Source organism: Ammospiza nelsoni, chromosome 26, assembly GCF_027579445.1.
Source record: "Ammospiza nelsoni isolate bAmmNel1 chromosome 26, bAmmNel1.pri, whole genome shotgun sequence".
Taxonomy (NCBI): domain Eukaryota; kingdom Metazoa; phylum Chordata; class Aves; order Passeriformes; family Passerellidae; genus Ammospiza; species Ammospiza nelsoni.
Genome location: NC_080658.1, coordinates 787,640 through 812,643, shown reverse-complemented (window position 1 = coordinate 812,643; position 25,004 = coordinate 787,640). Strand labels below are relative to the sequence as shown.

General features: G+C 51.5%; 4 protein-coding genes and 1 long non-coding RNA gene across 7 annotated transcripts in view; 4 read left to right on the top strand and 1 right to left on the bottom strand.

Moving 5' to 3' along the window:
• Window positions 1–15,874, top strand: part of ATP5MC1 (ATP synthase membrane subunit c locus 1) — a 122,245-nt gene extending 106,371 nt beyond the window's left edge. The window contains exon 6 of one of the 2 annotated variants that reach the window (XR_009420031.1): window positions 15,823–15,874. The gene's annotated coding sequence lies outside the window, so the exon portion shown is untranslated. The remainder of the gene's footprint in view (window positions 1–15,822) is intronic. The other variant, XR_009420030.1, reaches the window with a different exon arrangement.
• HOXB7 (homeobox B7) lies at window positions 60–5,054 on the top strand. Its single transcript, XM_059488986.1, has 2 exons — window positions 60–939; window positions 4,010–5,054. Exons 1-2 carry the CDS (start codon window positions 537–539, stop codon window positions 4,261–4,263), a joined length of 657 nt encoding a protein of 218 aa, XP_059344969.1. The 5' UTR covers window positions 60–536; the 3' UTR covers window positions 4,264–5,054.
• Window positions 4,672–8,374, bottom strand: LOC132084000 (uncharacterized). Its single transcript, XR_009420032.1, has 3 exons — window positions 8,192–8,374; window positions 5,150–5,316; window positions 4,672–4,839 (listed from the first exon to the last, which is right to left on the bottom strand). It is a non-coding gene; the product is annotated as an uncharacterized LOC132084000 (long non-coding RNA).
• Window positions 7,143–25,004, top strand: HOXB5 (homeobox B5). The gene is made up of 3 exons (XM_059488978.1): window positions 7,143–7,676; window positions 21,240–22,692; window positions 23,611–25,004. Exons 2-3 carry the CDS (start codon window positions 22,143–22,145, stop codon window positions 23,856–23,858), a joined length of 798 nt encoding a protein of 265 aa, XP_059344961.1. The 5' UTR covers window positions 7,143–7,676; window positions 21,240–22,142; the 3' UTR covers window positions 23,859–25,004.
• On the top strand, window positions 7,667–18,966 carry HOXB6 (homeobox B6). 2 transcript variants are annotated; one of them, XM_059488985.1, is made up of 3 exons: window positions 7,667–7,935; window positions 16,189–16,340; window positions 18,599–18,966. In XM_059488985.1, exons 1-3 carry the CDS (start codon window positions 7,745–7,747, stop codon window positions 18,856–18,858), a joined length of 603 nt encoding a protein of 200 aa, XP_059344968.1. In that variant the 5' UTR covers window positions 7,667–7,744; the 3' UTR covers window positions 18,859–18,966. The 2 variants fall into 2 exon arrangements, with proteins under 2 accessions (XP_059344968.1, XP_059344967.1); XM_059488984.1 differs by having other exon boundaries at window positions 15,632–16,340.

Sequence of the window (25,004 nt, the reverse complement as noted above, 5' to 3'; positions counted from 1 at the left end):
AAGTCCGCAGAAAAAGTAGCTGCGAGCCGAGGAAATGGTGCGAAGGAGGGAAATTCAGACGGGATCGATAAAGGGATAAATAGAACTCCCTTCGCTCTCCTCCGGCAGAGAGACCGAGAGAGCCTCGCTGCTTCGGCAGCAGCGTGCTCGCAACCCCCTCCCCTTTTCCATGGATTTTCTTGGGTTTTTTTTTCATTTTTTCCCCCCCTTTCTCCCCTCGCTCCGAGCTGAAAACTGATTACAGGTTGCTTATCGACTCCGGCACGATTTCGCCCATCGCAGCAGGGCTCGCGCGGGGTTTTATAGGGCATCAATTATTTATCATATTTTATAAATCCGGCCGCGCAGTCCCGTGCCCCCGAGGAGGGGGCGGGCGCCGATTGGCGCCGCCGCGGCCACGTGCCCGCGCGTCACCGGGGCCGGGAGGAAAAAGGCTCCTTTTTGGTGTAAATCTGGACTCTAATTCCGCAATATATCACGGTACCTCGTAAAACCGACACTAAAACGTCCCGACCTACAAATCACCCGGCCAAATTATGAGTTCATTGTATTATGCCAACGCTTTATTTTCCAAATATCAAGCCGCAAGTTCGGTTTTCCCGTCCGGAGCGTTCCCCGAGCAAACTTCTTGCGCTTTCGCCTCCGGCGGCCAACGCGCGGGCTATGGGGCCGCGTCCACGCCTCCCTTCGCCGCCTCCATGCCCGGCCTCTACTCGGGGGGCAGCTCGGTGCACCCGCAGCCCCCCAGCGTGTACGCGCAGGGCTACGGGCTGGAGCCCGGCTCCTTCAGCGTGCCCTGCTCGGCCTTCGAGCAGAGCCTGCCCGTGATGTGCGCGGGGGACGCGGCCAAGCCGGGCTGCGGCAAAGCGGAGCGCGGGGAGCCGGAGCTGCCCGGAGACAGCGGCAACTTCCGAATCTACCCCTGGATGCGGAGCGCAGGTAACGGGGAGCGGGGAGAGGGGAGGGCCCGCCGAGGGGGTTTGGGGGTGGGGGGAGTGGGAGTTGTTCGCTGGAGGAGGAGGAGGAGGAGGATGGGGGGGGGGGGTCGTTCCCAACTCCTTTGGTGACGTTTCACTGTTGGAAAGGGGGGGGGGGCAGAGCAGCGCACCCCCAGCCCCTCCTGTCCCCCCCTCCCAGCCATAAACCCGCGTTGGGCTGTAAATATTCATCGCGGCCGTGTCTGTCTGTCTGTCCGGGAAGGGACGGACGGAGCCGCGATCATGGCCAGCCCCTTCTGCTGCGTGCCCGCAGGCTGGAGCGGTGCGGGCGGACAGAGGGACCGGGGGGTCACACTCGGCACGGGGGGCGCTCCGAGGGCTCGGGGGGTTTGTTTGGGGTGTCCCGGTCAGCGGAGCGGCGCCTCAATCCCCGCTCCGGGAAACCGCGAGCGGTGACAGCGCCAGCCCGGCGGCACCGGGACGGACAGACGGACGGATGGAGAGATGGAGGGAGGGATGGATGTCGGGTAAAGGGGGCGCGTTCTGTCCCCAAACCCCCATGGAAATCCCTTTTGGAGCTGGGGGGCTCCGGGGGGCCCCGCGCCCGTCCCGACCCTCCGGAGCCTCCGGTGCCCCCTGTGCTCCGTGCCGGGGCGTTAACGTCAATTAACGATTCGTAAATGTTCCTCTCATTAATAAATATCCCTTTCATTAATAAATATCCCTTTCATTAATAAATATCCCTTTGTCCCGCCCGGGAGGGGGCCCGGAGCGGCTCCGCTGCCCCCGGGACCGGGCTGGAACCCGTTCCGTGCCCGTGGTCACGCGTGGGGCCGGTCAGGGTGCCCGTGGTCACTCATTGGGCTGGTCACGGTGCCCGTGGTCACTCATTGGGCTGGTCACTGTGCCTGTGGTCACTCCTGGGGCCGGTAACGGTGCCCGTGGTCACTCACTGGGCTGGTCACTGTGCCTGTGGTCACTCCTGGGGCTGGTCACTGTGCCTGTGGTCACTCGTGGGGCCGGTAACGGTGTCCATGGTCACTCGTAGGGCCGGTCACTGTGTAAATGGTCACTCCTGGGGCCGGTCAGGGTGTCCATGGTCACCCGTGGGACTGCTCACTGTGTGAGTGGTCACTCCTGGGGTCGGTCACCGTGTCCACGGTCACTCCTGGGGCTGGTCCCAGGGTGAGTGGTCACTCCTGGGGCTGGTCACGGTGCCTGTGGTCACTCTTGGTGCTGGTCAGGATGCCCATGGTCACTTCTGGAGCTGGTCACGGTGCCCTTGGTCACTCCTGGGGCTGGTCACGGTGCCCGTGGTCACTCTCGGAGTTGGTCAGGATGCCCATGGTCCCTCCTGGGGCTGGTCACGGTGTCCATGGTCACTCGTGGGGTCGGTCACACTGCCTGTGGTCACTCGTGGCACTGGTCACTGTGCCCTTGGTCACTCGTGGGGCCGGTCACTGTGCCCTTGGTCACTCGTGGGGCCGGTCACAGTGCCTGTGGTCACTCGTGGTCACGGTGTCCGGGGCTCCTCACTCCCCCGGGATGCCGAGCAGGGCCAGGAAGGCGCCGCTGCCCCGCCCGGGATGGGCACGGGTGAGGGACACAAAGCCTGAGCTCCTTTTCCACCCACACCTCCAGAGCATCATCCGCGTTCCGCGGCCGCGGAAAACCCGCGGAGGGCCCGCGTGGAGCGCTGGGGGCCGGAGAGCAGCGCAGGAGCCGGGGCAGGGCGCTCCGGGCAGGCGGGAGCTCCCCTCGCTCTGGTTTGGTGGTCACCTCTCCCCATTACCTGCCCCATCACTCATCCGCCTTTACAGCTGATTTATCAGAGACCAAATATTTCTGCTCGTAAACACTTCATCCGCGCTTTTATCCCGCTTTGGATTTAAGGAGCTCCCCCCGCTCTCTCCTCTTTCAGCGCTGCGAGGATCAGCGCTGGAAAGAAACACAGCAAACCTCCAAAAAAAACCCCAAAAATCCGCGTGTTCTGGGGTCAGCTGAGGCTAAACCCAGAAAAACTCAATTTGGGGTGTAAAACCGGGGGTGCCGCCCTCGCAGCCCCCGTTCCCGGTGGCCGGGGTGCGATCCCGCTGCAGGAATTCCGTCCCCAGCACAGATAGAGTTGTCATCCCCATTCAGCCTTTATGGCTCTCTCTGTCCTCGGCCCATTTTACAGCCCGCATTCCACGACCCGCACATTTTTACTTTACAGCTTAGCCGGGCCCGTTTCCCCCTTTTTTTCCTCCTTTTTTTCCCCCTTTTTTCTTCTCCTTTTAATGACTGGGTCTTTTCTTCTTAAAGGAGAATTAAAAAAAAAAAAAAAAAAAGAGGAAAGGGGAGAAAAAAGGGGTTGAGTTTTGTGGGGGGAAAAGGGTGAAAAAGGAGAAAAGGTGGAGTGCGGGGGCTGCTGCCCGGGGGAAGAACGCGTTCCGAGCAGGGTTTACACCCCGCGATCACAAACACCAGATTGCAGAATAATTCCCCCCCAGGAATCCAGGAAATGTCGGGCCGAGGGGAAAATCAGGAGCGGGCCCATGCCAAGGCAGCCGGGGCCGGTGGCCAAGGTGGGGCGGGAGCTGGGGCTCTGCCCATCCTCGCACCCCAAAAAAGGGGGAAAAAAAACCTCTGAGAACCCCAAAAAATTCCCTAATATCCCCTGGAATGAATGAAAGCATCTCACACCTTCCGGATGGATCAGGGAGAGGACAAACACCGCGATTTGTGGGGCAGGAGATGTCTCCCCTATTTCCCCCTCTCCTCTCTCTGCCCGGCTGTTCCCGCAGCCATTTCCCCCCAGATCATCCCCAAATTTGTGCGGTCTGGATGGAAACCGAAGCAGGAACTCGGAGGATGGGAGGGCAGGAAACTTTGTGAACTTTGCTGTCGGCTCGGAGGCCGCGCTGGCCCCGAGTGGGAGGAAAATAAAATTTGGGGATTTTGGGGATGTTGGGGGGGGGGGGGGGGCTGCAAAGGCGGGGATAGCAGGAAAAATTTAGGAAAAAAAAAAAAAAAGAATGAAATGCCTCCCAAACGGCCCGAGGTGACCGAAATGTGCGTTTATCCGGCAGGGACGGACAGAAAGCGCGGCCGCCAGACGTACACGCGGTACCAGACGCTGGAGCTGGAGAAGGAGTTCCACTACAACCGCTACCTGACCCGGCGGCGCCGCATCGAGATCGCGCACTCGCTGTGCCTGACCGAGCGCCAGATCAAGATCTGGTTCCAGAACCGCAGGATGAAGTGGAAAAAGGAGAATAAAAGCGCCGGGCCCGGCTCGGCGGGGCAGGAAAAGGCAGAGGCCGAGGAGGACGAGGAGGAGTGAGGTGGATGCAGGAAGCGAGAGGAGGGGAAAGCGCGAAAAACGCGAAAAAACGCGAAAAAACGCGAAAAACGCGAAAACACGCGTTAAAAAACACACACAAAAAAAGGACTATATAAAAAAATGAATGATAAACGCATCGATAACGAAACCCCCAGGAGCGATACCTGTGTTGATGACACTGAGATAAAAATACTACCTATATTAGAGCCTCTTTTTTTGGGTTATTTTTGTTCCTTTTTGTACAATAGAATATCTACCTATTCCGTGTGGCTTTAGAGTCGCGTTTTTCCCGTGTGAGCCTCCCTCTAGCAGCAGTAATTTGTAAATCGCTGTCATTTGTACTTGGCTGTGTACTGGGGGTTTTTGGGGGGTGGGGGGTTTATGAAGTAACGTGGTCGTGTTTAGCACCTTTAATCTAGAAAATGTGACCCGAAAGCCCGAATGCAAATCACATTTAGCGCGTAGAGTCCTGTACATAATACGAATTATCATTCCTCCTTCCTCCCCGGAACCTCCGCGCTTTTCTTTTCTCCTTGCGATGCTCTTTTGTCTGTGGACATTTTTACCTTCGTCGTTCTATAAGGGGGGGAATAAAAGAATTAAAAAAAAAAAAAAAGAGAAAAAAGCAGTGGAATTAATATTGTGCTAGGTCAAATGTTGTATATCGAAGTAGCAAATTATTTAATGGCGGCGCGTTGCTTTTTTTTTTGTTATTAATAATAATAATAATTATTAATATTATTATTATTTTCCTTCGTCTGTGATTATTATTCTTCGAAATAAAAAGGAGATCTCCAACAATCCGCAGCGCCTTGGGTGCCTCCCTCATTAAACACAAAAAAACCCCCACATTTTTTGGAATAAAGGTGATGAAATTTCCTTTTACCCCGGTTTACCACCCAAATTTCTCTCCTTCGCATTGGCACAGCCGATCCATCGGAGATCTGGGTGGTTTTCTGTAGATTTGGTGAAAATCCTGAGCAAAAATTGATTTTCGGGGCTCTGGAAGCGCGGGCTGGGCTCTGTCCCCTCTGTGCTTGCGCTGGGTTATTCCTGAGGGGGAAAAAAAAAAAAAAAAAGTAATTTAAAGGAAAAAAAAAAGGAATTTAAAGGAAAAAAAGAGGAATTTAAAGAACCCCGAATGGCCCCAAATAATCTCCCCGCTCCTCGCTTCAGTTTCCTTCCTCTCCGATCCATTCCGCCGCGCCTTTGGCCATTTTATTTATTTATTATTTTCTTTTTTAAGGTTCTCCCTCCGCCCTTCAATGGCTTTAGTGCGGACTGGAACTCTTTCATTAGCACCAAATAACGGCGAGCATCACAGTGCGCATAAAATAAATTAAAGCAATTAAAACGCGCGCGCGGGGGGAAGGAGGAGAAGAGAGAAAGGAAAAAAAAGAAATTAAAAAAAATCAACAGGGCAAAACAAAAGGCGAGGAAATTTCAATTTAAGCACTTGCGCCTCGGCCGCGCTCTCACCCTCCCGCCTTCTTTTTTTTAAATTTTATTTATTTTTTTTTTAATTAATTAATTTATTTCCGCTGCGCATAAAGGCGCGGAGGCTCCCCGGGATTTTACTGGGCGAGATGCGCAGGGAAGTGGATTTTTAAAAAATAAAATAAAAATAAAAAAAATAATAAAATAAGCAAAATAAACCCCAATTCAGGGAGCTCGGGGAGGAGCTGGAGATGGCAGCCCCGCACCTTCCTCTTCCTCTTCCTCCCCTCGCTCCTTCTCCACCTCCCACAGCCCCGGGCACATTTTATTATTAAATTTAATTTTTTATCCCCAAAATCCGGCGCCACGTCAGGGAGCTGCGCGCCCCCAGATTCGCTGCCGGCCCTAATTATGGAAATCCCGTAATTAATAAAGGATCCGCTCGCCCGCTTTTCCCCCCGAATTCCCGCCTGGAGGGGAAAATCGAGGGAAAATCAGGGGGGAAATCGAGGGAAAAATCAGGGAAAAATCCAGGGAAAATTCCAAGGAAAATCCAGGGAAAATCAGGGGAAAATTCCTTTTTTTCCACTGGGTGCCGAGCCAGGTTAGGGTGCGGGGGTGAAATAAATAAAAAATAAAGAGATTCCGGAATTTTCTGCCCCCTCTGCTGCTCCCAGAGCCCCCCCGTCCCCGGACGAGCGGGAATTGAGGCCAATTCCAGGGAAAAAGGGCAAAGGGGGGGCCGGGACACCCCAAAATCCGCCCTGGGGACATCGGGGGGACACTGGGGACACAGGGCGGAGTCCCGGGGGTTCGCAGCCCCCCGAGCGCCGATCCCGCGGTTTTTCCGCCTTTATTCCACCCCCAAGGCTCCTTTCAGCCCCTTTGAGCCCCCAAGGTGCCAATTGTGACCCAAAAAAAAGGGAAATGAGCCCAAAATCGCGAAGCCCGCTGTTTTACTGTGCCCGTCCCCGTCCCCATCCCTCCCAAACCCGCAGCTCTTTATTCTGGGGGGGTTTTATTGTTCGCCAATTTCAGGCGTTATTGCATTTTTAAAATCCCCAACGACCCCCCCCCCCTCCCCCATTTCCAAGCCAAGAGTGGGGTGAGTGGGGTGAAAAAATGAAAAAAAAAAAAAAAAATCCCCGACCCCTTTTTCTGGTAATTTTTTAAAAATATATTTTTGTGTTAAAGAAAAAAAAAAAAAAAAAAAAAAAAAAGATGGCGGCTAAGAAAAAGGCTGCTGTTAAACCGGTCATGAAGAAATGCAATAAATTCCTTGTTGTTTTATGAAAATTTACAACTTTGTGATAGAACTTTATGAGTGGCTGGGTTCTGGGATTGGCCAGAGCCGGTCATGTGGACTGCTAACCGTGAACATGAACTTTTTATTATTTCCCATGTGGTTATATTGCACCATTCTTCTGTCCGCTGCACCTTGGGTCGGATCAGTGTCCTCCATAGGGCTCTCGCCCTCTCTCTTTGCATTTTTTTGGTTTTGTGTGCGCGCTCGGCGGGGCCGGAGCGGGGCAGAGGGGCGGGGGGGCCGCCCGAACCGCTCGCAGCCCCGGCTCCCCCCTCGGCTCCCGCACCCCGGCACATTTCGTGTTTTTTATTTCCTTAATTATCACCGCAATTTCCCCCGCTATTTTTAATACTTTTTTTTTTTTTTTCTAATTTTAAATATTTTTTTCCTGATTTTTTAAAATATTTTTGAATCCACCCCCCCACCCCCCCCACACCCCGAGTTTCCCCCGCTGCTTTTGGGGTCTCGGAAGGGCGGAGGGGATTCTGCGGCACCGCGGGCGCTTCTTTCCGCTCCTTTTTCCGCACAAAAATGCGAGCGGCCCCCAGGAGCCCGAGGGGCGACGGACGGCGCTCAGGTTGGGACGAGGTTTGGCGGCCGCCAGATAAGCGCGGGCTTATCTCTGCCCGCCCAAAATTCCCTCCCGTGCCACACAACAGGACGGCAAAAGGTAAGGGCACAATGCCTTTTCTTCCTTTATTGTTATATATGTAAATATATATATTTTTAATTATTTCAATGAAAAGATGGATTTGTCGAGCTGCTGCTTTTTCTTTTTCGTGTTTCGTGCCCATCTCCTGCCTGGGGAGAGGTGGTGGAGGCGGGGATGGAAAAAAAGGGTGGGGTGGTGAAGAAGGGAGAGGAATGAAAGAAAGGCTTTGGAAATCTGCTCCCGCCGCGATTTCAGCCGGGAAAAAGCGGGATTGGAGGTGAGGAAAAGAGAGAAATAAAGGTGGGGAAAAAAAGGGGGAAAAATAATGGAGAGGAGGGCGAGAGAAATAAAGGTGGGAAAAAAAAACGGAAAGGAAGAAAGCGAGGGGAGGGAAGGAAGAAACAATGAAAGAAAAAAAGGAAAAATAGAATGCGGAAAGAAAAAAGGCAGGAAAAACGAAGAAAAGAAATAGCAAATGGGAAGGCAAAGGCGAAGAGGGGCTGGGAGGATGAGCAGGAGCCGGGGGAGGTCACCTGGAGGCAGCAGCCTGGCAGCGCTCGGAGCCCTCTGTGGGCACTTGTCGCGTTCGCTTCTGCGGCTTTTGGGTTTGTTTTGGGTTTATTTTCCCTCCCCCCTGTCACAAGCCGGTGCCGGTTTCGCGTCTCGAGGCGGGCGCGGGGGCTTTTGGCGGAGTTTCCGCTCGCGTTCCGCGCTGCTCTTCAGGGGCGTTGGGTGCGTGGGTGGTTTTTGGGTTTTTCCTTCGAGGAAACCTGAAAATCAGCCCTGGGAGAAAAAAAATAATAAAACAAACCAAAACAACAACAATCAAAAATAAACAGTGCAAAAAAGGAGGGGGAAGGAACGGAAGGAAAAAAAAAAAAAAAAGAAAAAAGGAGGAGAAAAGAAAAATTAAGAATGGAGGAACGGAGGCAGCGCAGAGCGCAGCGCTCTCATTGTGATTTTTTTTCCCTCTCCCCAAGTCCCAAATGAAGCTGACGTTGGGCAGCAATAAAGCTGCTCGGGTTTTAATTGCGTTCCGCAGCTCGAGCGCGGCTCTGGGGCTCAGCCCGCGGCTCCTCCTCGCAAATCCGCGTTCCGCGCAAATCGCGCTCTCCTCCCGCGCCCCGCGCCCCAAACCCGCCGCTCTTTAGGGGAAACATTCACCCCGAGGTGATGCCTGCCGGGTTTCATCTCATTTATTTCGTATTTCCCCCCGATGCTTGAGGGTGGGTTGTGGAATATTTTGTGTGAACGCCGCGGTTCCGAGGTGGTGGCGAAATGCGATAGTGAAGGAGCGGGATGGAGGGAGATTTTCATTATTTCGGCATAAACCGTTCTGTGACCGACGACTTATCTCAGCCGCGCGGAACATCGTGTGCGAGGGGGTAAATGATGGCGAGCAATAAACACAGAGACATTTTTAAAAGCCATTTCTTCCCCGAACCTGTTACATTCTGCATCAATCACCGGCCGAGGGAGGGGATAAAAAACCCGATGCGGGTTCAACTCCTGCTCTCCCTTTCCCCCCATCCTTTCGCTGTGCTTTTTCCTGCTCGCGCAGGGGATGGAAAATGGAAATCAGAATCAATAATTTAATGTAGAAATGTGGATTTTGTGCCGATTCTTGCACACCTCGCGTGGGCAACCACTTGTGGAAGCCCGGAGGATTTTTAACCATTTCCCGGCGGAGCGGAGCGAGCCCGAACCCCGCGGTTGGGGGAGGATTTTGGGCTGATTTAGGGGCGATTTTGGGCTGATTTTTGGGCTGATTTAGGGGTGTCCCCGCCGCTTCGTTGGGGGAAAAGCCAATCAAAGCTCCCGCGGGGCCCCCCGCTCCGCGGGCTCGCCCATTCCGCGCCGTCTGCTGCCATCTACCGTCGGCGGCCGCGGGCACCGGGGGGCACCGGGGGGTCCCGGGGGGCTCCCCCAGCCCCGAGACCCCTCCCGGGGTGTCCCCAACCCCCCCCGGCCCCGCCCGGCCCGGGGGGAGCGGGGCGTTCACCGTTCGCCTCCACCTGGAGCCGCCGCGGGTTTTGCTCCGCCTGGAACGGGCGGAAATTCGGATTTTGGGGGAGTTCGGAGCGAAATGAGGATTTTCTTTCTGTCGCAGCAGCCCCAAAGGTGGGCGCGGGGGTGGGAAATCGCCCGCTGGGTGCGCTCGGTGCGCGGAGGAACGCGGAGGGGCCGAGACGGGCGGAGCGAGGCCGGAGGGGGTTTGGCAGCTCAGCATTAAAAATAAGGGAAAAACAATAGGAAAAAAAAAATAAAATGAAAAGAAATTAAAGAAAAATAAATAACAAGAAATAAAATGGAATAAGATGGGATAAGATGGAATAAGATGGGATAAGATGGAATAAAATGGAATAAAATGGAATAAAGTGAAATAAAGTGGAATAAGACAAAAAAAGAAAGTAGAATAAATAAAATGAAAAAAATAGAATAAAAAAGAAATAAAATGAAATACAATAAAATAGAATGAAAAAAAAAAACACAAAGAAATAAGAAGAAATAAAGAGAAATAATCCGCAATAAAATGCAATGAAAGGTAATAAACGGCAATAAAGTGCAATAAAACGCAATAAAACGCAATAAATTCCAGGCAGGGAGCGTTGGCCCCTCTCTCCCCGCAGTGGCCACTCGGGCTCCGGGGGCTCCGGGGGTCGCTGGGGACAGGGGCAGACGCGGGGTCACCTTTAAGTTGCTGCAGGCCCGGCCGGACAAGGCGCGCCTGGGATTTTAAAAGGTTCCTCTGCCCTCCCTCCCTCCTTTTCTCCCTCCTTTTCCCCCTTCTCGTTTTCTCCTCCTGCCCCGCAGTTTCCTGGCAACTGTTCGGGTCCCGAATCGCGCTGGTTCTCCCCCAGAAAGTGCCGCGCTCGGGGGCTCTGGGCTGCTCTGGGGGAAACTCAAATTAAAAAAACAGAAGAAATAGGAAAATAAATGAATTTTGTGTGCCGCAGCCGCGCTGGAGTTGTTCCCTGCTGTCATTCCCGGCCCGCTCGCCTCTGCCCCCTCATTTCACCCCCTCTCCCATCCCAGGGGGCAAATTTTGGGGTCCGGAACCTTTGGGTTCCCTCAAAGCCCCTCAATTCCCCCCGCTCCCCCTGCTCGCCCCGCGTTTTGTTGATTTTGGCGTTAATGATCAGCCGCGCTGCCTAATGGAACAAAGGCAGATGATTATTGCTGCTTTTCCGAGCTGCCATTAGCCAGGTTATTACCGCGCGGGAAGTCAGGTAAATTAAACTCCAATTGCTGGAAATTAACTTGCAGCCGGCTCCGCGCTGCGAGAGAGGCCATTTTAAAATTTTTTTTTTATTTATTTTCTTTTTTTTTTTAACGCCTTCGGGGTCCTTTCAAACGCCCGGGTTTATTTTCCGAGGCGATTTCGGGAGCGTTGCGGGGCCGCCAATGGGTTTCTGTGTCTGGCCCCCAAGAACAAGGGGTTTGTTCAACTCTTGGCTCGGCTTTATGGCCGCAATAATTCCCTCGCCGGGGAAACCCCGCTGCGACCTCGCTCCTGAAGGCTCGGCGATTCCAGCTCCCCGCGAAAAAATAAAACGGGAAAAAAAAAAAAAATTAAAAAAAAATAAAGAGTTTCATTTTTTTATTGGGAGCAGCAGCAGCGCGGAACTTCTGCCAGCGACTCCGGCTCGGCACAAGCCGCGCTCTGTTCTGCCGGCCTGGCCAAATATTTGGGTGTTGTTTTAATCCCCCGTTCCCGGCTCCGGCTGCGGGCCAGGAAAACCACGCGACTGAAACTTGTGCGAGCCCCGAACCCTCCTCGTTATGGTGATTTATCGCGATTTACCGCGATTTATCTCCACTGATGCGCTGACGCCTGAGCGACGGCTGTCAGAGGGGAACGGGGGCTGCCCCTTCTGCTGCCTCCCCGCTCATCGCCCTCCTGCGCGGGAATTTGGGGGTTTTGGGGGCAAATGAGGCCAAAATTTGGCTGAAAATAAACCCCCTCCCCGCTTTATTGCCCCTCCTATTGCTCCAGCCTGGAATTTGGGGATTTTGGGGAAATGAGGCCGAAATCTGTCTAAAGATAAACCCCTTCCCCATTGTATTGCTCCAGCCTGGAATTTGGGGGTTTTGGGGAAATGAGGCCAAAATCTGTCTAAAGATAAACCCCCTCCCCATTTTATTGCTCCAGCCTGGAATTTGGGGGTTTTTTTTGAGGAAATGAGGCCAAAATCTGGCTGAAGACAAACCCCCTCCCTATTTTATTGTCCCCCCTATTGCTCGAGCCTGGAATTCGGGGATTTTGGGGGAAATGAGGCCGAAATCTGGCTAAAGATAACCCCCCTCCCCATTTTATTGCCCCTCCTATTGCTCGAGCCTGGAATTTGGTTATTTTGGGGGGAGAAATGTAGCCAAAATATGATTAAAGCCCCCCTCCCCATTTTACTGCCCCTGCTCTGCAGACATCGAGCCTGGGATTTGGGGTTTTTTTGAGGAAATGAGGCCAAAATCTGGCTAAAGAAAAGCCCCCTCCCCATTTTATTGCTCCAGCCTGGGATTTGGGGTTTTTTTGAGGAAATGAGGCCAAAATCTGGCTAAAGATAAGCCCCCTCCCCATTTTATTGCTCCAGCCTGGGATTTGGGGTTATTTTGAAAAAATGAGGCCGAAATCTGATTAAAGCCGAGCCCCCTCCCCACTTTATTGCCCTTCCTCTGCAGACCTCGCGCCTGGAATTTTGGTGGTTTTTTTGAAGAAATGAGGCCAAAATCTGGCTAAAGATAAGACCCCTCCCCACTTTATTGCTCTTCCTGTGCAGACCTCGAGCGTGGAATTTTGGGCTCTTTTTTTTGAAGAAATGAGGCCAAAATCTGGCTAAAGCTGAGCCCCCTCCCCATTTTATTGCTCCTTCTTTACAGACCTCATGCCTGGAAATTTGGGTTTTTTAAAAAAAAAAAAAAGATTAGGTCAAAATGTGATTAAAGCCGAGCCCCCTCCCCACTTTATTGCTCCTTCTTTACATGAGGCCAAAATCTGATTAAAGCCGCGCCCCCTCCCCATTTATTTTGTTTCTTCTCTGCAGACCTCGAGCACATCTGGAATTTTGGGGTTATTTTTACGGAGACGAGGCCAAAACCCGATGAAAGCCGCGCCCATCCAAGCCCGGCTCAAGTCCAGGGCTCCTGTCTGAGCCGCTCCCGCCCGAGCTGAGGCGGCCAAAACGAACAGAAATCGCCCAAATCCAGACCCGCTCGGGACTCGAGGCGGTTTGAATCCGAAATTCCGCATTTCCAGCCCTCGAACGGGGGATGGAAACCACCCCCGAGCCGAGCGCTCAATTCCGGGAGATTTAGTGCGCTTTAAGCCCTCGGCTCGAATTTAAATGTATCGTAGGTGGCAAATCAATTACACCGCGGGCCTGACCCCGGCCAGATGAGAACTGCCCCGGCCTTTGGGGTTTTGGTTTTTTTTTTTTCCCACCTTGGCGCTCAGGTTTGTCCCTTTTCCTGCCCCGAGCGAGCCCCGCCAGGCTCGAGTGGGAAAAAAGAATTTTTTAATCTCCAGAGATGTCGGCGATGCGCAATTAGCGAGCGGCCGCCTTCAATTAGCGTGGTTTTATTTTCTTTATAAAACAGCAACAACAACAAAAAAATACTCTGCGAAAAGCCACTTTCAACCGCAAATTATCGTAATAACGAGCTGTGAGATTTTAAATTTTTTCCCTATTTTTTTCTGCTTTCCCAAACTATTTCGAGGGATTTATTTGCAGAGCAATCCCAGGAGTGGCGGAAAAGCACCAGGACAAACATTTTTTTTTCCGGCGGATCGCGGTTCCTCACGAGCTGCCCTGGCAGGACTTCCCATTCCTCTGCCCAAAAAAAAAAAAAAAAAAAAAAAAAAGAATTTACATTCGGGGCTGCAGGCTCCTGATAATCGCCGGCGTTTTGCAGAGCCGCAGAAATTGCGTAACTCATCCAGCGCCCCAGCTGCGAAGCTCTTTACCCAGATTTTTAAAATTTATTTTTTCTTTTTTCACCCCTCTCCCCCCCCCCTTCCTTCTCCGCTCATCGCTCCCTCGCAACCTAATTTTAATTTTTTTTTTTTTTTTAATTTTCCCCAATTTTTATCCAAATCGTGGCACCCAAACTTTGGGTGCGCTGCGAGCACAAAGGGGAAACTCTGCAAGGAGGAAAATCAGCGATATCGCGGGAGGGGGAGCCGCTTCCTCCGCCCGTTGTTTCCGTGAATTCTGAGCCGTGCCCGGGACGCTCCCGCGGCTCGGGGCGCGCTCGGCTCGGCGCTGCCAGCCCCGAATCCATGGCCCGCAACCCGAGCCCGAGTCCGGAGCCTCTCCGGGCGCTGGCAGCCCGGCCGAGGATGTGTAATTGTAGATTTGTGGCGCTCGCAAGTGGCAGATTTCGAGGTATTTCAGCCCCGACAGACAGATGGTTACAAATTCGGACAGGAAACGAGCCCTTGATAAACGCTGCTGATCGGGGGGATGGTGCTGGGCGTCATTTGGCTGCATTTTCTTTTCCTTTTTTTTAAATTTTCTTTCACTTTTTTTCCCTTTTCTTTCCCTTTTTTTCCCTTTTCTTTCCCTTTTTTCCCTTTTCTTTTCCTTTTTTTTTGTTTTTAATTTTCTTTTTTTTTCTTTTCTTTTTCTTTTCTCTTCCTTTTTTTCTTTTCCCTTTTTCTTTTCCTTTTTTCTTTCCCCTTTCTCTTTTCCTTTTTTATTTTTCTTTTTTTTAATTTTTTTTAAATTTTTGCTTTATTTTTTGACCTTGCCTCTTTGCTGCCACGACTGATTTTCCCCCCTTAAAAAGCCAAATAAAAACCAGGAAAAAAAGGGACGAGAGGAGCCTCAACCCCACCTTGAGCCAGCGAGGGGCTCGGGGGGGATACTCAGGTAGAGCCAAGCGAGGAAATCCGGGCGAAACAAATATTAAAAAAAAAATTAAAAAAAAAAATTAAAACCCAGAGCAAAGTGGAGCTTTCAGGAGCACGGAGACTTTCTGCGTCCCCTTTCGCGGGGTTTAAATGGGCAAAATTCGGTGTTTGCTGGTGCGGACGGGCTCGAAGGGGGGCTCCGCTGCCCTGGACCCCCCCGTGAGGGCCCGATCGATAAATTCCGCTTTTCCCCGCACCCCGAGCTCGGCCTTGGCCATAAAAGGTCGGGCGCGGGTCCGGCATTAACAAAAAACGCAAGAGGGCACAATGCAGGAGGAGCGCGGCTCCGGCCGGAGCGCCGAGGAAATATTTCCATTATTTCCATCATTTCCCATTATTTCCCATTATTTCCCATTATCTTCCATTTCCGAATCGCGGAGCCGTGCCCACAAAAGTGCGGGGAAGCGGCGGAGGCAGAGCTGGGGCAGCGTTAATTAGCGCTAATTAGCGCTGCGCGGAGCCGCTCAAGTTCCCGAAGCGATTTCTCCTCGCGGAGAGAGCCCGGCTCGGCCCCCGCCGCGCGAACTTGGCTCGAAACAACTTTTAATTCCATTTTAAAACAACTTTTAATTCCATTTTAAAACAACTTTTGATTTCATTTCTGCGCCGCCTTTCCCCGCCCCGCCGCCCCGAGCCCTCGCACGTTCCGGGACCGGGGGTGAAACTTTGGCCACCGCCAGCAATGAACTTTTTGTTGTTGTTCTTTCTCTCTTTTCCCCCCTCTCCCCGCGGTTCCGCGCGCGGGTTTTGGGTGCAAAAATCGAAATTTCGGCGTTCGCACCGCCATCGGCGCTCCGGGGGAGGGAGAGGAAGAGGGGAGGGCGACGAGGACGAGGAGGAGGAGGAGGAGGAGGAGAAGGAGGAGGAAGGGGGGGACCGCGCGTTTATTTATTTATGAACTCGCAGCGCGCCGGGAGAAGGCTCCTTTCGGCAGATATTATATATTTGGTTAAGGGGGTGCCTTTCTGTTGTTTAAAAGGGAGGGAAAAGGGGGTGGACGGTTTGTTCTTGGGGGTCCCTGGTGCAATCCCCGCTCCTCATGGGTGCTATTTTGCAACCTCAGGCGCCTGCTATTGGTCAGCCCGTGATCAGATGGTTGTATTTCCTTGTGTCCCTCGCTGGCACCGCGCCATCTCCCTTCAGCTAAAACCCAATCTCCGATATACCACTAATAGCTAAACCACTTGGACTATAAAACACAACAAATCATAAAGCCCGGGCAAAAAAAGGGACGGCACGCACACGCACACACACACACGGAAAAAAAAAAAAAAAAAAAAAAAAAAAAAAAAGGAAAAAGGAAAAGAAAAAAAAAAAAAAAAAGAGGGGGGAATCTCTCTCCTCTCGCTCTCTCTCCTTCCCGATGAGTTCTTATTTTGTCAACTCGACCTTCCCGGTGAGCCTGGCGGCGGGGCAGGAACCCTTCCTGGGACAGCTCCCGCTGTACCCCTCGGGCTACGCGGACCCTCTGCGGCACTACCCGGGCACCTACGGAGCGGCGCAGGACAAGGGCTGCTACTCCTCCTCCTCCTCCTCCTCCTCTCCCTACTACCAGCAGAGCTCGGCGGCGTTCGGCGGCCGCGCCGCCGCCTGCGACTTCGGGCCCGGCGGCTTTTTCAGGGACAAGGAGCCGGCGTGCGCCCCTCCCAGCCTGGACGAGGCGCCCTCCTTCAAGGACTGCGCGCACGGCAAGAGCGCCTTCGGAGAGAGCGAGGAGCAGAAGTGCTCCGCGCCCGTGTACCCCTGGATGCAGCGGATGAACTCTTGCAATAGTGAGTTTGCTCTTTTACAGAAATAAATGCGCCCGTCTCCTCCTCCCTCCCCTTTTTCTTATTTGTTACCGCCAGGGAGGGAGAGAGAGAGCGAGCGAGGGGAGCAGGAGGAAGGTTCGGTTTTAGAGCCCAAACTTCCAGCGGGGGGAACTCGGGCTCCAAACGCACCAAAACTTCCCAGCGCCCCGAGATTCCCCTAGCTAGAAACGCTTCAACCCCAAAACTGAATTTCTGAATTTCTGTCCCGCTCCCTCCCTTGTTGTTTTTTTTTTTTTTCTTGTTTTTCCCTCTTTTTTTTTTTTTTTTTTTTTTTGCCACATTCCTGTTGGCGTGTCACTCAGCTACAGCGATTTGTCTCTGTCCGTGCCCCACACGCAAGGGGAGATATCTTTTCTAAATCAGATCTGGATGACTTTACACACACAGCTCCTCTCCCTTCACTCCATCACTCCCTCTCCCTCTCTCTCTCATTAAATGATAGAAAAAGTGTTTAAATATTTGAAGGCGGACGGTTGCATTTTTAATGCGACTCTCACCTAATGAAAAGTCTGCCTGGGGAGGATTTTCCTGGTTTTCTCCCCCCTCCCCGGTGATATATGACTTCTTTAAGTGCTGTTTCCTCAATCAGAACTCCAATCATAATTTTTAAAACTCAGATAAGTGGAGGGTGGGGAGGGGGAAAAGAAAAATATCAGAAGCCTCGCTGCTCTCCTCGCCCGTGTTTAGATGCATTTGTTGCCTTTTAAGTTCTAAATTGATGTCCATTAGCGCGGGGACATCAAGCGTTGTGTCCTGTTTAATGCGGGCTTCGGGCAGATCGATTCACTTCATTATTGCTTAAATGCCGCGATCTATTACGGCGCGGGGGGGCCGGGAACACCTTGCGGTCCCTGAGCCCGGGATGAGATGGATCTGGCCTGCTCTGCCCGCCCAAAGCCCGGCTTAAACCTTCTCTACCCAAATCCTGGCTTTAAACCCCCTACCCAAATCCCTGCTCAAACTCCCCCTGCCCAAATCTTGGCTTTAACCCCCCCTGTCCAAAGCCCGGTTTAACCCCCCCTGCCCAAATCCTGGCTCAAACTCCCCTGCCCAAAGCCCGGCTTTAACCTTCTCTACCCAAATCCTGGCTTTAAACCCCCTACCCAAATCCCTGCTCAAACCCCCCAGCCCAAATCCCGGTTTAATCCCCCCCGCCCAAATCCCTGTTTAACACTCCCTGCCCCAAATCCCTGCTCAAACTCCCCCTGCCCAAATCTTGGCCTTAACCCCCCCTGTCCAAAGCCCTGTTTAACCCCCCCGTGCCCAAATCCCGGTTTAACCCCCCCCTGTCCAAATCCCGGTTTAACCCCCCCATGCCCAAATCCCTGCTCGAACGCCCCCTGCCCAAAGCCCGGCTTTAACCCCCCCTGCCCGGCCGGGCCGCTCCGAGCGCTCCTCCTGGAGCTGCGCAGAGCTCTGGGAAGGCGCGGCCCCCTCCGCACCGTCCCGAAAATCAAACTCGGTGTTCCCCCTTCCCCCCTCCTCTATTTCCCTCTATTTTTATCTATTTCCCCCTTATTTCTCCCTATTTCCCACTTATTTCCCCCTGTTTCCCACTTATTTCCACCTATTTCCTTCTATGCCCCCTTATTTCCGCTGTTTCCCCTTATTTCCTCTTATTTCCCCCTAATTCCCTCCCCTTTTCCCCTTATTTCCCCCCATTTCCTCTATTTCCCCCTAACTCCCCCCATTTCCCCTCTTTCCCCCTCTTTTCTTCCATTTCCCCCTCTTTTCTTCCATTTTCCCTTATATCCCCTTATTTCCCCTTAATTTCCATATTTCCCCCTATTTCCCCCTCTTTTCTTACCTTTTCTTCCATCTCCCCCTACTTCCCCCCATTTCCTTCTATCCCCCCTACTTCTCCCTTAATCCCCCTTTTCCCTCTATTTTCTTCTATTTTAAAAGCATTTTCCCCTATTTTCCCCTTGTTTTCTTGTATTTCCCCCTATTTTCTTATATTTTTAAATTTTCCCCTATTCCCCCCTTATTTTCCCCTATTTTTTAATATTTCCCCCTATTTTCTTATATTTTTAAATTTTCCCCTATTTCCCTCCTATTTTTCCCCCCTATTTTTAAATATTTCTCCCTATTTCCTTCTATATTTTTTAAAACATTTCCCGTTGAAATTCCGGATTTTTTTTGTGGTTTTTTTTTTTTTTTTTGGTTTTTTTTCGCTGATTTTCCCCCTTTTTTCTTGCGCTTCTCCTCCCCCGCCCCAGGTTCGTCGTTCGGGCCGAGCGGCCGCCGGGGCCGCCAGACGTACACGCGGTACCAGACGCTGGAGCTGGAGAAGGAATTCCACTTCAACCGCTACCTGACCCGGCGGCGCCGCATCGAGATCGCGCACTCGCTGTGCCTGACCGAGCGCCAGATCAAGATCTGGTTCCAGAACCGCAGGATGAAGTGGAAAAAGGAGAACAAACTGCTCAGCTCCTCGCAGCTCAGCGCCGAGGAGGAGGAGGAGAAGGCGGCAGAGTGATTCGAGAGAAATTAAACATACAAAAAAAAAAAAAAAATTAAACAAAAAAAAAAAAAAAGAGAGAGAAAGAAAAAAAAAAGCAACAACAACTCAAAAGTTATTTAAAACGCGAGGAGAAAACGCTAAAAAATTGGAATTGAGGGAGGGACGAGGTTGAGAGGTGAGGGCTGGCTGGGACAAATCCCCGCAGCAGCCGCAAAGTTTGGGCCACCAACGCCCTGCACTCCAATTCCCACTGAATTTGCCCAAAAACCGCAAAAATTAACCCAGCTTCTAGTGGCCCACAAGGTTTGGGCCACCAACGCCCTGCACTCCAATTCCCACTGAATTTGCCCAAAAAACGCAAAAATTAACCCGGCTTCTAGTGGCCCACAAGGTTTGGGCCACCAACACCTTGGACTCCAATTCCCACTGATTTTGTCCAAAAAACGCAAAAATTAATCTGGCTTCTAGCGGCGTTTTGAGTTTTTTTCACCCTTTCCCTCCTGCTCCGCAACCCCCCCCCTCATGGAAATGGAATAATATTAATAATAATAATAATTAAAAAGTGAGGAGATGGAGAGAGAGAAGGAGGGAAAGAAAGGGGAAGAGAAAATAGGGGGGAAAAAAAAGAAAAAAAAAATTAAAAAAAAAGGACTCCTAGCCGTGTTTCTACCCTTGGTGTCACTGTTAGTAACCTGCTAACTCTTGTATTTAATGGAAGTGCTGCAATATATGTCATTTGGGGTGTTTATTGTCCTAATTTTGTACAAATGTTCCATGCACGGTTGACATAGGTTGGGTTTTTTCTTTTCATTTTTGTTTTTTAATTTTTTTTTTTTTTTACTCCTTTGGTAAATTAATCAAACCCTGAGGTTCTTTGTAATTAGTTTGGGGGTGTTTGTTTTTGTTTGGGTGGGGTTTTTTGTTTTTGTTTTGTTTTTTGTTGTTTTTTCGCCTTTTAAAATTTTTTATTTTCAAAAGGAAAAAAAAATCTACTGAAAGAACGAGTACTACCTACAAGGCTAAAAAAAAAAAAAAAAAAAAAAAAAGAAAAAAAAGAAAAAAAAAGAAGAACAACGACAGAAAGTTCTATTTTATTAATTTTTGTACGTGTTGTGTTTGGAGTTTGTCTTAGGTATGAACATGGAATTCTCTAATAAAAGCCAAGTCCTCGATCTCACCGCACAGCCCTCCCCTGTGGTTATTAGCGCTGTTTTGAGGGAAATTTTCCCTTTTCCAGGGGGGTGAAAAGGAGATTTTCGCCCCCCCCCCGATGTCCTCGGACGCGCAGCTCGGAGCGCTCGGGATTACAGAAAAATCTGATTTTCCCCCATTTTTGGGCTCTAATCTGCCATGGGAGCCCTTTCTGCAGGAGCATTTCCTGGCTGACATTTCTCTCTCAGCACCGCTCTCCCTCTCTTTCTCTCTGTGTTTTTTTTTATTGTTACAGTACAAAGAGTTATGACGAAACGCCGTTCCCATCTCCACAATAAATCAAGGAAACGGGCAAAAATACGCGCTCATTTATCCGCCAAAGCCACCTAACATTTGCCCAGCATCTTTCAAACATCTGCTCCCCCGCTCCGCGCCCCCAAATCAAAGAGAAATGTGGCGAAAAAAAAAAATTAAAAAAAAAAATTAAAAAAAATTCCAGGTTTCCAAGGAATTCACCCCGGGGAAAACTCTCATTGTCAGGAATGAGCGCCCGTTTAAACCGGGGAGGAAAAAAGTGGGAAAACCGTGAATGGAGCTGCTTGGAAAGGGCAGGTTTTTATTTTCTCTGGCCAGCGGCTCCTTGCCTTGGCCGGGGACGGGACGGGGAAGGTTTTGAGGAATTTTCTTGCGAAATCTCCAACTTTTCCCCGGCTTCGCGGGGAGGAATGGAATGAGAGCGGAGGATTATTTTTATTTTTTGTTGTCTGCTGGGGGATTCGGGGCTGGAAAAGGCGAGCGGGGAGCGGCCCGTGGCCACCAGAAAGCGCCGGGTGGGAGCGCGTCCCCCCCGCGCCACGGGCCGCTGTTACTGCCAGCCACTCTCCAAATCAATTCACGCAGAAGCTTCACAGCTGTAGGACATTTACTATTATTGCCACGCTTTTCATTGCCCGTAATTATTATAATTATATGTCACTTTCAATATGGCGCATAATTCCCAATGAGTTGCAGGCGAGCACGCGAAATTCCTCAAGTGCCTCGGAAGGAGGGAAAGAAAAAAAAAAAAAAACACAAAAAAAAGGAAAATAAAAATTGAAAAAAGGACAGAGACAGAGAAAAGGAGAGAGACAGAGGAAAGAGAAGAAGGAGAGGAAAAAGAGGAAAGTGATGGCTAAAAAATTCCAGCTCTTTCCCAGCGTTCTCCCCAATTTCCGAGCGCTTTTGCTCCCCGATGTTCCTTGCAGGTCAACAAACGGGAAGGAAAACCCGCGCAGCCCAAGGCTCAGAGAGGACGTGGAAATGCTCAGGAGCAGGAACATCCCAAAAACCAACGCTGCCAACCATTCCACCGGCCGGATTTCGCCTCTTTTTCCTTTCTCCCACCCGATTTTCCCCCCGAGTTTCTTTTCTCCCCTCCAGAGTTGAGGCGCGAGCTCCTGCCTGAAGGAACCTCGACTTTCGCACGGAGAAACCGCCCCAAAACCACCCGCAGCTCCTCCTGGCCACCCCTTCCAACTGCGGACCCCCCAGAGGCCTCCGAGCCACCCAAAACCTCATCCCAAACTTCTCCAGCGCTTTCCCAGCACCGAGACTCCTCCAGAACAACCCCGAGCCCGGGGGCGCCCGGCCCCGCAGGACGCGCCGCACCCTCTCCTCGCTCCTCACTTCTTTAAAACATATTTTTCTATTTTCAAAAAAACCAAAACGGAGCTGAATCGCAGAACCGCAGTGGGGGTGACGGGGATTTTTAAATTTTTTCCCCTTTTTTTGGGAGAGCAGGAGGAGGAAGGGGGGTCCCCGAGGCGCAGTGGCGCGGCGCGGCCGGCAGGTGGCGCGCTCCGCCCAGGCGGGGGGCGATGGCGGCGGCGGATTTGGGGCGACTTTGGGCCTAAAGCGGCTCCGCGCTCGTCATTATTTGTAACCATAGAGCATGAATTACCTCTTGAGGTCATCAGCGAGAATTTACGACTGGTCAACAAAAGCACGTGACGCCCAAACGCACCCCCCACCCTCCCCCCATATTTGGCCGCATACATAGCAAAAACGAAGTACAGTGCATTGCTATAATTCATTAATACATCATAAATCGTCAAGCACGGGGTTATAACGACCACGAGCCACAAATCAAGCCCTCCAAAATAACCCAAATGAGCTCTTACTTTGTAAACTCGTTCTCAGGGCGCTACCCAAATGGCCCCGACTATCAGTTACTAAATTATGGGACCGGCAGTTCCATGAACGGTTCTTACAGAGATTCAAGCACCATGCATTCCAGCTCTTATGGCTACAACTACAATGGGATGGACCTTAGCATCAACCGCTCAGCCTCCTCCAGTCACTTTGGGGCTGTGGGCGAGAGCTCCCGCGGTTTCCCTTCTCCAGCTCAGGAGAGCAGGTTTAGACAGGCGTCCAGCTGCTCCTTATCTTCTCCCGACTCCCTGCCCTGCTCCAACAGCGAGAGCCACGGAGGCAAACCCGCCCCGTCCCCCTCCGAGCCGGCTCCTGCTGCCAGCAGCACCAACACAAATTTCACAGAACTAGACGAGACCAGCGCGTCCTCGGGAGCCGACGAGGGCACTCCAATAAGCAGCAGCATCCCCCGAGCGCAGGCAGAGCCCATCGCGACCTCCACGGCAGCGACAGAAGGGCAGGCACCTCAGATATTCCCTTGGATGAGGAAACTTCACATTAGCCATGGTACAGCTCCTTCTTTTTCCCTCCTTGTGCTTGTTTATTTTTTGCCGCACAATCCCCCCCAACCCAACCCCACCTCGCTGTTTCTTTCTCTTTTTTCCCCCCTTTTTCTCCCTCCCCCCCAGCCCCGCTCGCTTTATTTTCCGCTCTCTCCTTCCCTTTATTCCGCGGAGGCGCTTTGATCAGAATCGCAGCTATTTATTGCTTTTGTATTTCTCGCTCCGGAGCTGCCTCTGGCGCCTGCCGAGGGGGGCTCTGCGTGTGTCTCTCTGCCTTTCTGGGGGGCGATTTTATTTTCCTTTCGCCCTCCCTGCGCTTTTCCCCAAGCTCTCGGCACCGAGCGGGTGGTGGGAGAAAGGTAATTTAAAATCCGAGGCCGGGGGGTGTTGTTTGGGGTGAAAAGGGGAGAATTGAGCGTTAAAACGGAGCTGGAGGCGCGGATGGGGCTCGCAGTTCGTCCTGCCCCGCTCTTCTGGGCTCGTCCCCGCCGAGCTGCCCTTGCCAGACCCCCAAAGGCACCGGGAGACCCCCGGGAGGGGCAGAGCCGCCCCCCAGCCCCGCTCCGAGCGCAATTCCCCATTTTGTGCCCCAAATCTGCCAGGGAACAGCACGGGAAGGGCAGCGATGCCCAGAGCTGTAAATGACGGACCCCGAGCGGGGAATTGGGGTCTGCAGGGGCCGAGGGTGGGGGGTTCCACACGTGTGCGAGGGGGGCTGGGAGGAAAACGAGACAGAGGAGTGTGGGGGGGGTGCTGGTATTTGGGGGCAATTCGCAGCTTTCCACTGTTAAAAAAAAAAAAAAAAAAAAAAAGCGCGAAAAATAGGCTTGGAATTAAAAAATAGGTGGAAAATAGATGGAAAATAGGTGGAATGCGAGCAGAAAGAGCAAACCCCAACCCCGCTGTTGTCCGTGTTACCCAGACATGACCGGACCAGACGGGAAGAGGGCGAGGACAGCGTACACTCGCTACCAGACGCTGGAGTTGGAGAAGGAATTCCACTTCAATAGATATCTCACCCGCAGGAGGAGGATAGAGATCGCTCACGCGCTCTGCCTCTCCGAGCGCCAGATCAAAATCTGGTTCCAGAACCGCCGCATGAAGTGGAAGAAGGATAACAAACTGAAAAGCATGAGCCTGGCCTCGGCCGGCAGCGCCTTCCAGCCCTGAGCTCGCCGGCCAAAAAATCCGGGGGCGAAACGAGCGGGAGGCGAAGAGGAAGGAGGAAAAACAAAAAATATAAATTAAAAAAACAAAACAAAACAACAAAGCAACCCCAAAACCACAGCGAAACCCCCGAGCGAATGATGAAATAAAGGAAGGATGGGCAGATCGCAGTTCGGGGGGACGGAGCAGCGAGGCACCTTCGGGGCTGGTTCCTGCCCAAAGCAGCTCCTGGGGGTGCCCTCAGCCCGGGACTGAGCTCCCTGCTGGAAGTTCTTATTTTTTGGTTGTTTGTTTGTTTAAAAACGAGGAAAAAAAAAAGATTAAATTTTATTTCCAGATGCTCCTCCTGCTCTCGTTGTTCTTCTAAATGTGTGTGTCCGTGCTCTCTTGGTGCTTTCTGGAAAGCTGGCATGTGTTCTGTGAGCCCTTGAATGTGATAACTTATTTATGAATCCAGAACAGATACGGTTCTTGCTTTATTTGTTGGGATTTTCTTCTTGTTTTTAAATTTTATTTTAATTTTTCCCCTCCTCCCCTTTTTATCCGAGTTTCCTGCTCTTGGGTGAGTTTTTCTCTGCCTAAGCGAAAATCGGGGGTTCCTGCACTACAGTCGCAGAAAAAAAAAGTCTTAAAAAAAGCCAACAAAAATGGAAAAAAAATAGGAAAAAAAAAAAAAAAAAAAAAAAAAAAAAGAAGCAGCTCTTGTATCTCTCTGTCTTAAAATTGTCCAGTCTGTGTTTTAGTCCAAACTCCAGGCCAGGATTTCTAATCCCAGCCTCATTCCAAGGCGTACTCTTTAGACGTGGGTGAACTTCGCTATTAAAAATTGATAATAATGCCTATAATTAACAACTCAAAAAATTTTTAAAAAGGGAAAAAAAAGAGAAAAAATTAAAAAAAAAAAAAAAAGAAAAGAAAAAATGTACAAAAGCGGAGAGAGCGACGCTGGAGTGCTCTGGTGTTTGTAAATATTAGAAATATTTCTGCCGTGAGTAATAGCCGGGTCGTAGTGGGCAGAGTGAATGCGGTGTTCTGTGTAAAAATGGCATCTGTCATGTCTCGCAGCCGGGTAGTTCTTGGCCAAGCAGCTTTTTGTATTTGTTTGTAGCTTTACTCGAACTCAAATAAACGTTTTCCCCGACTCACAAA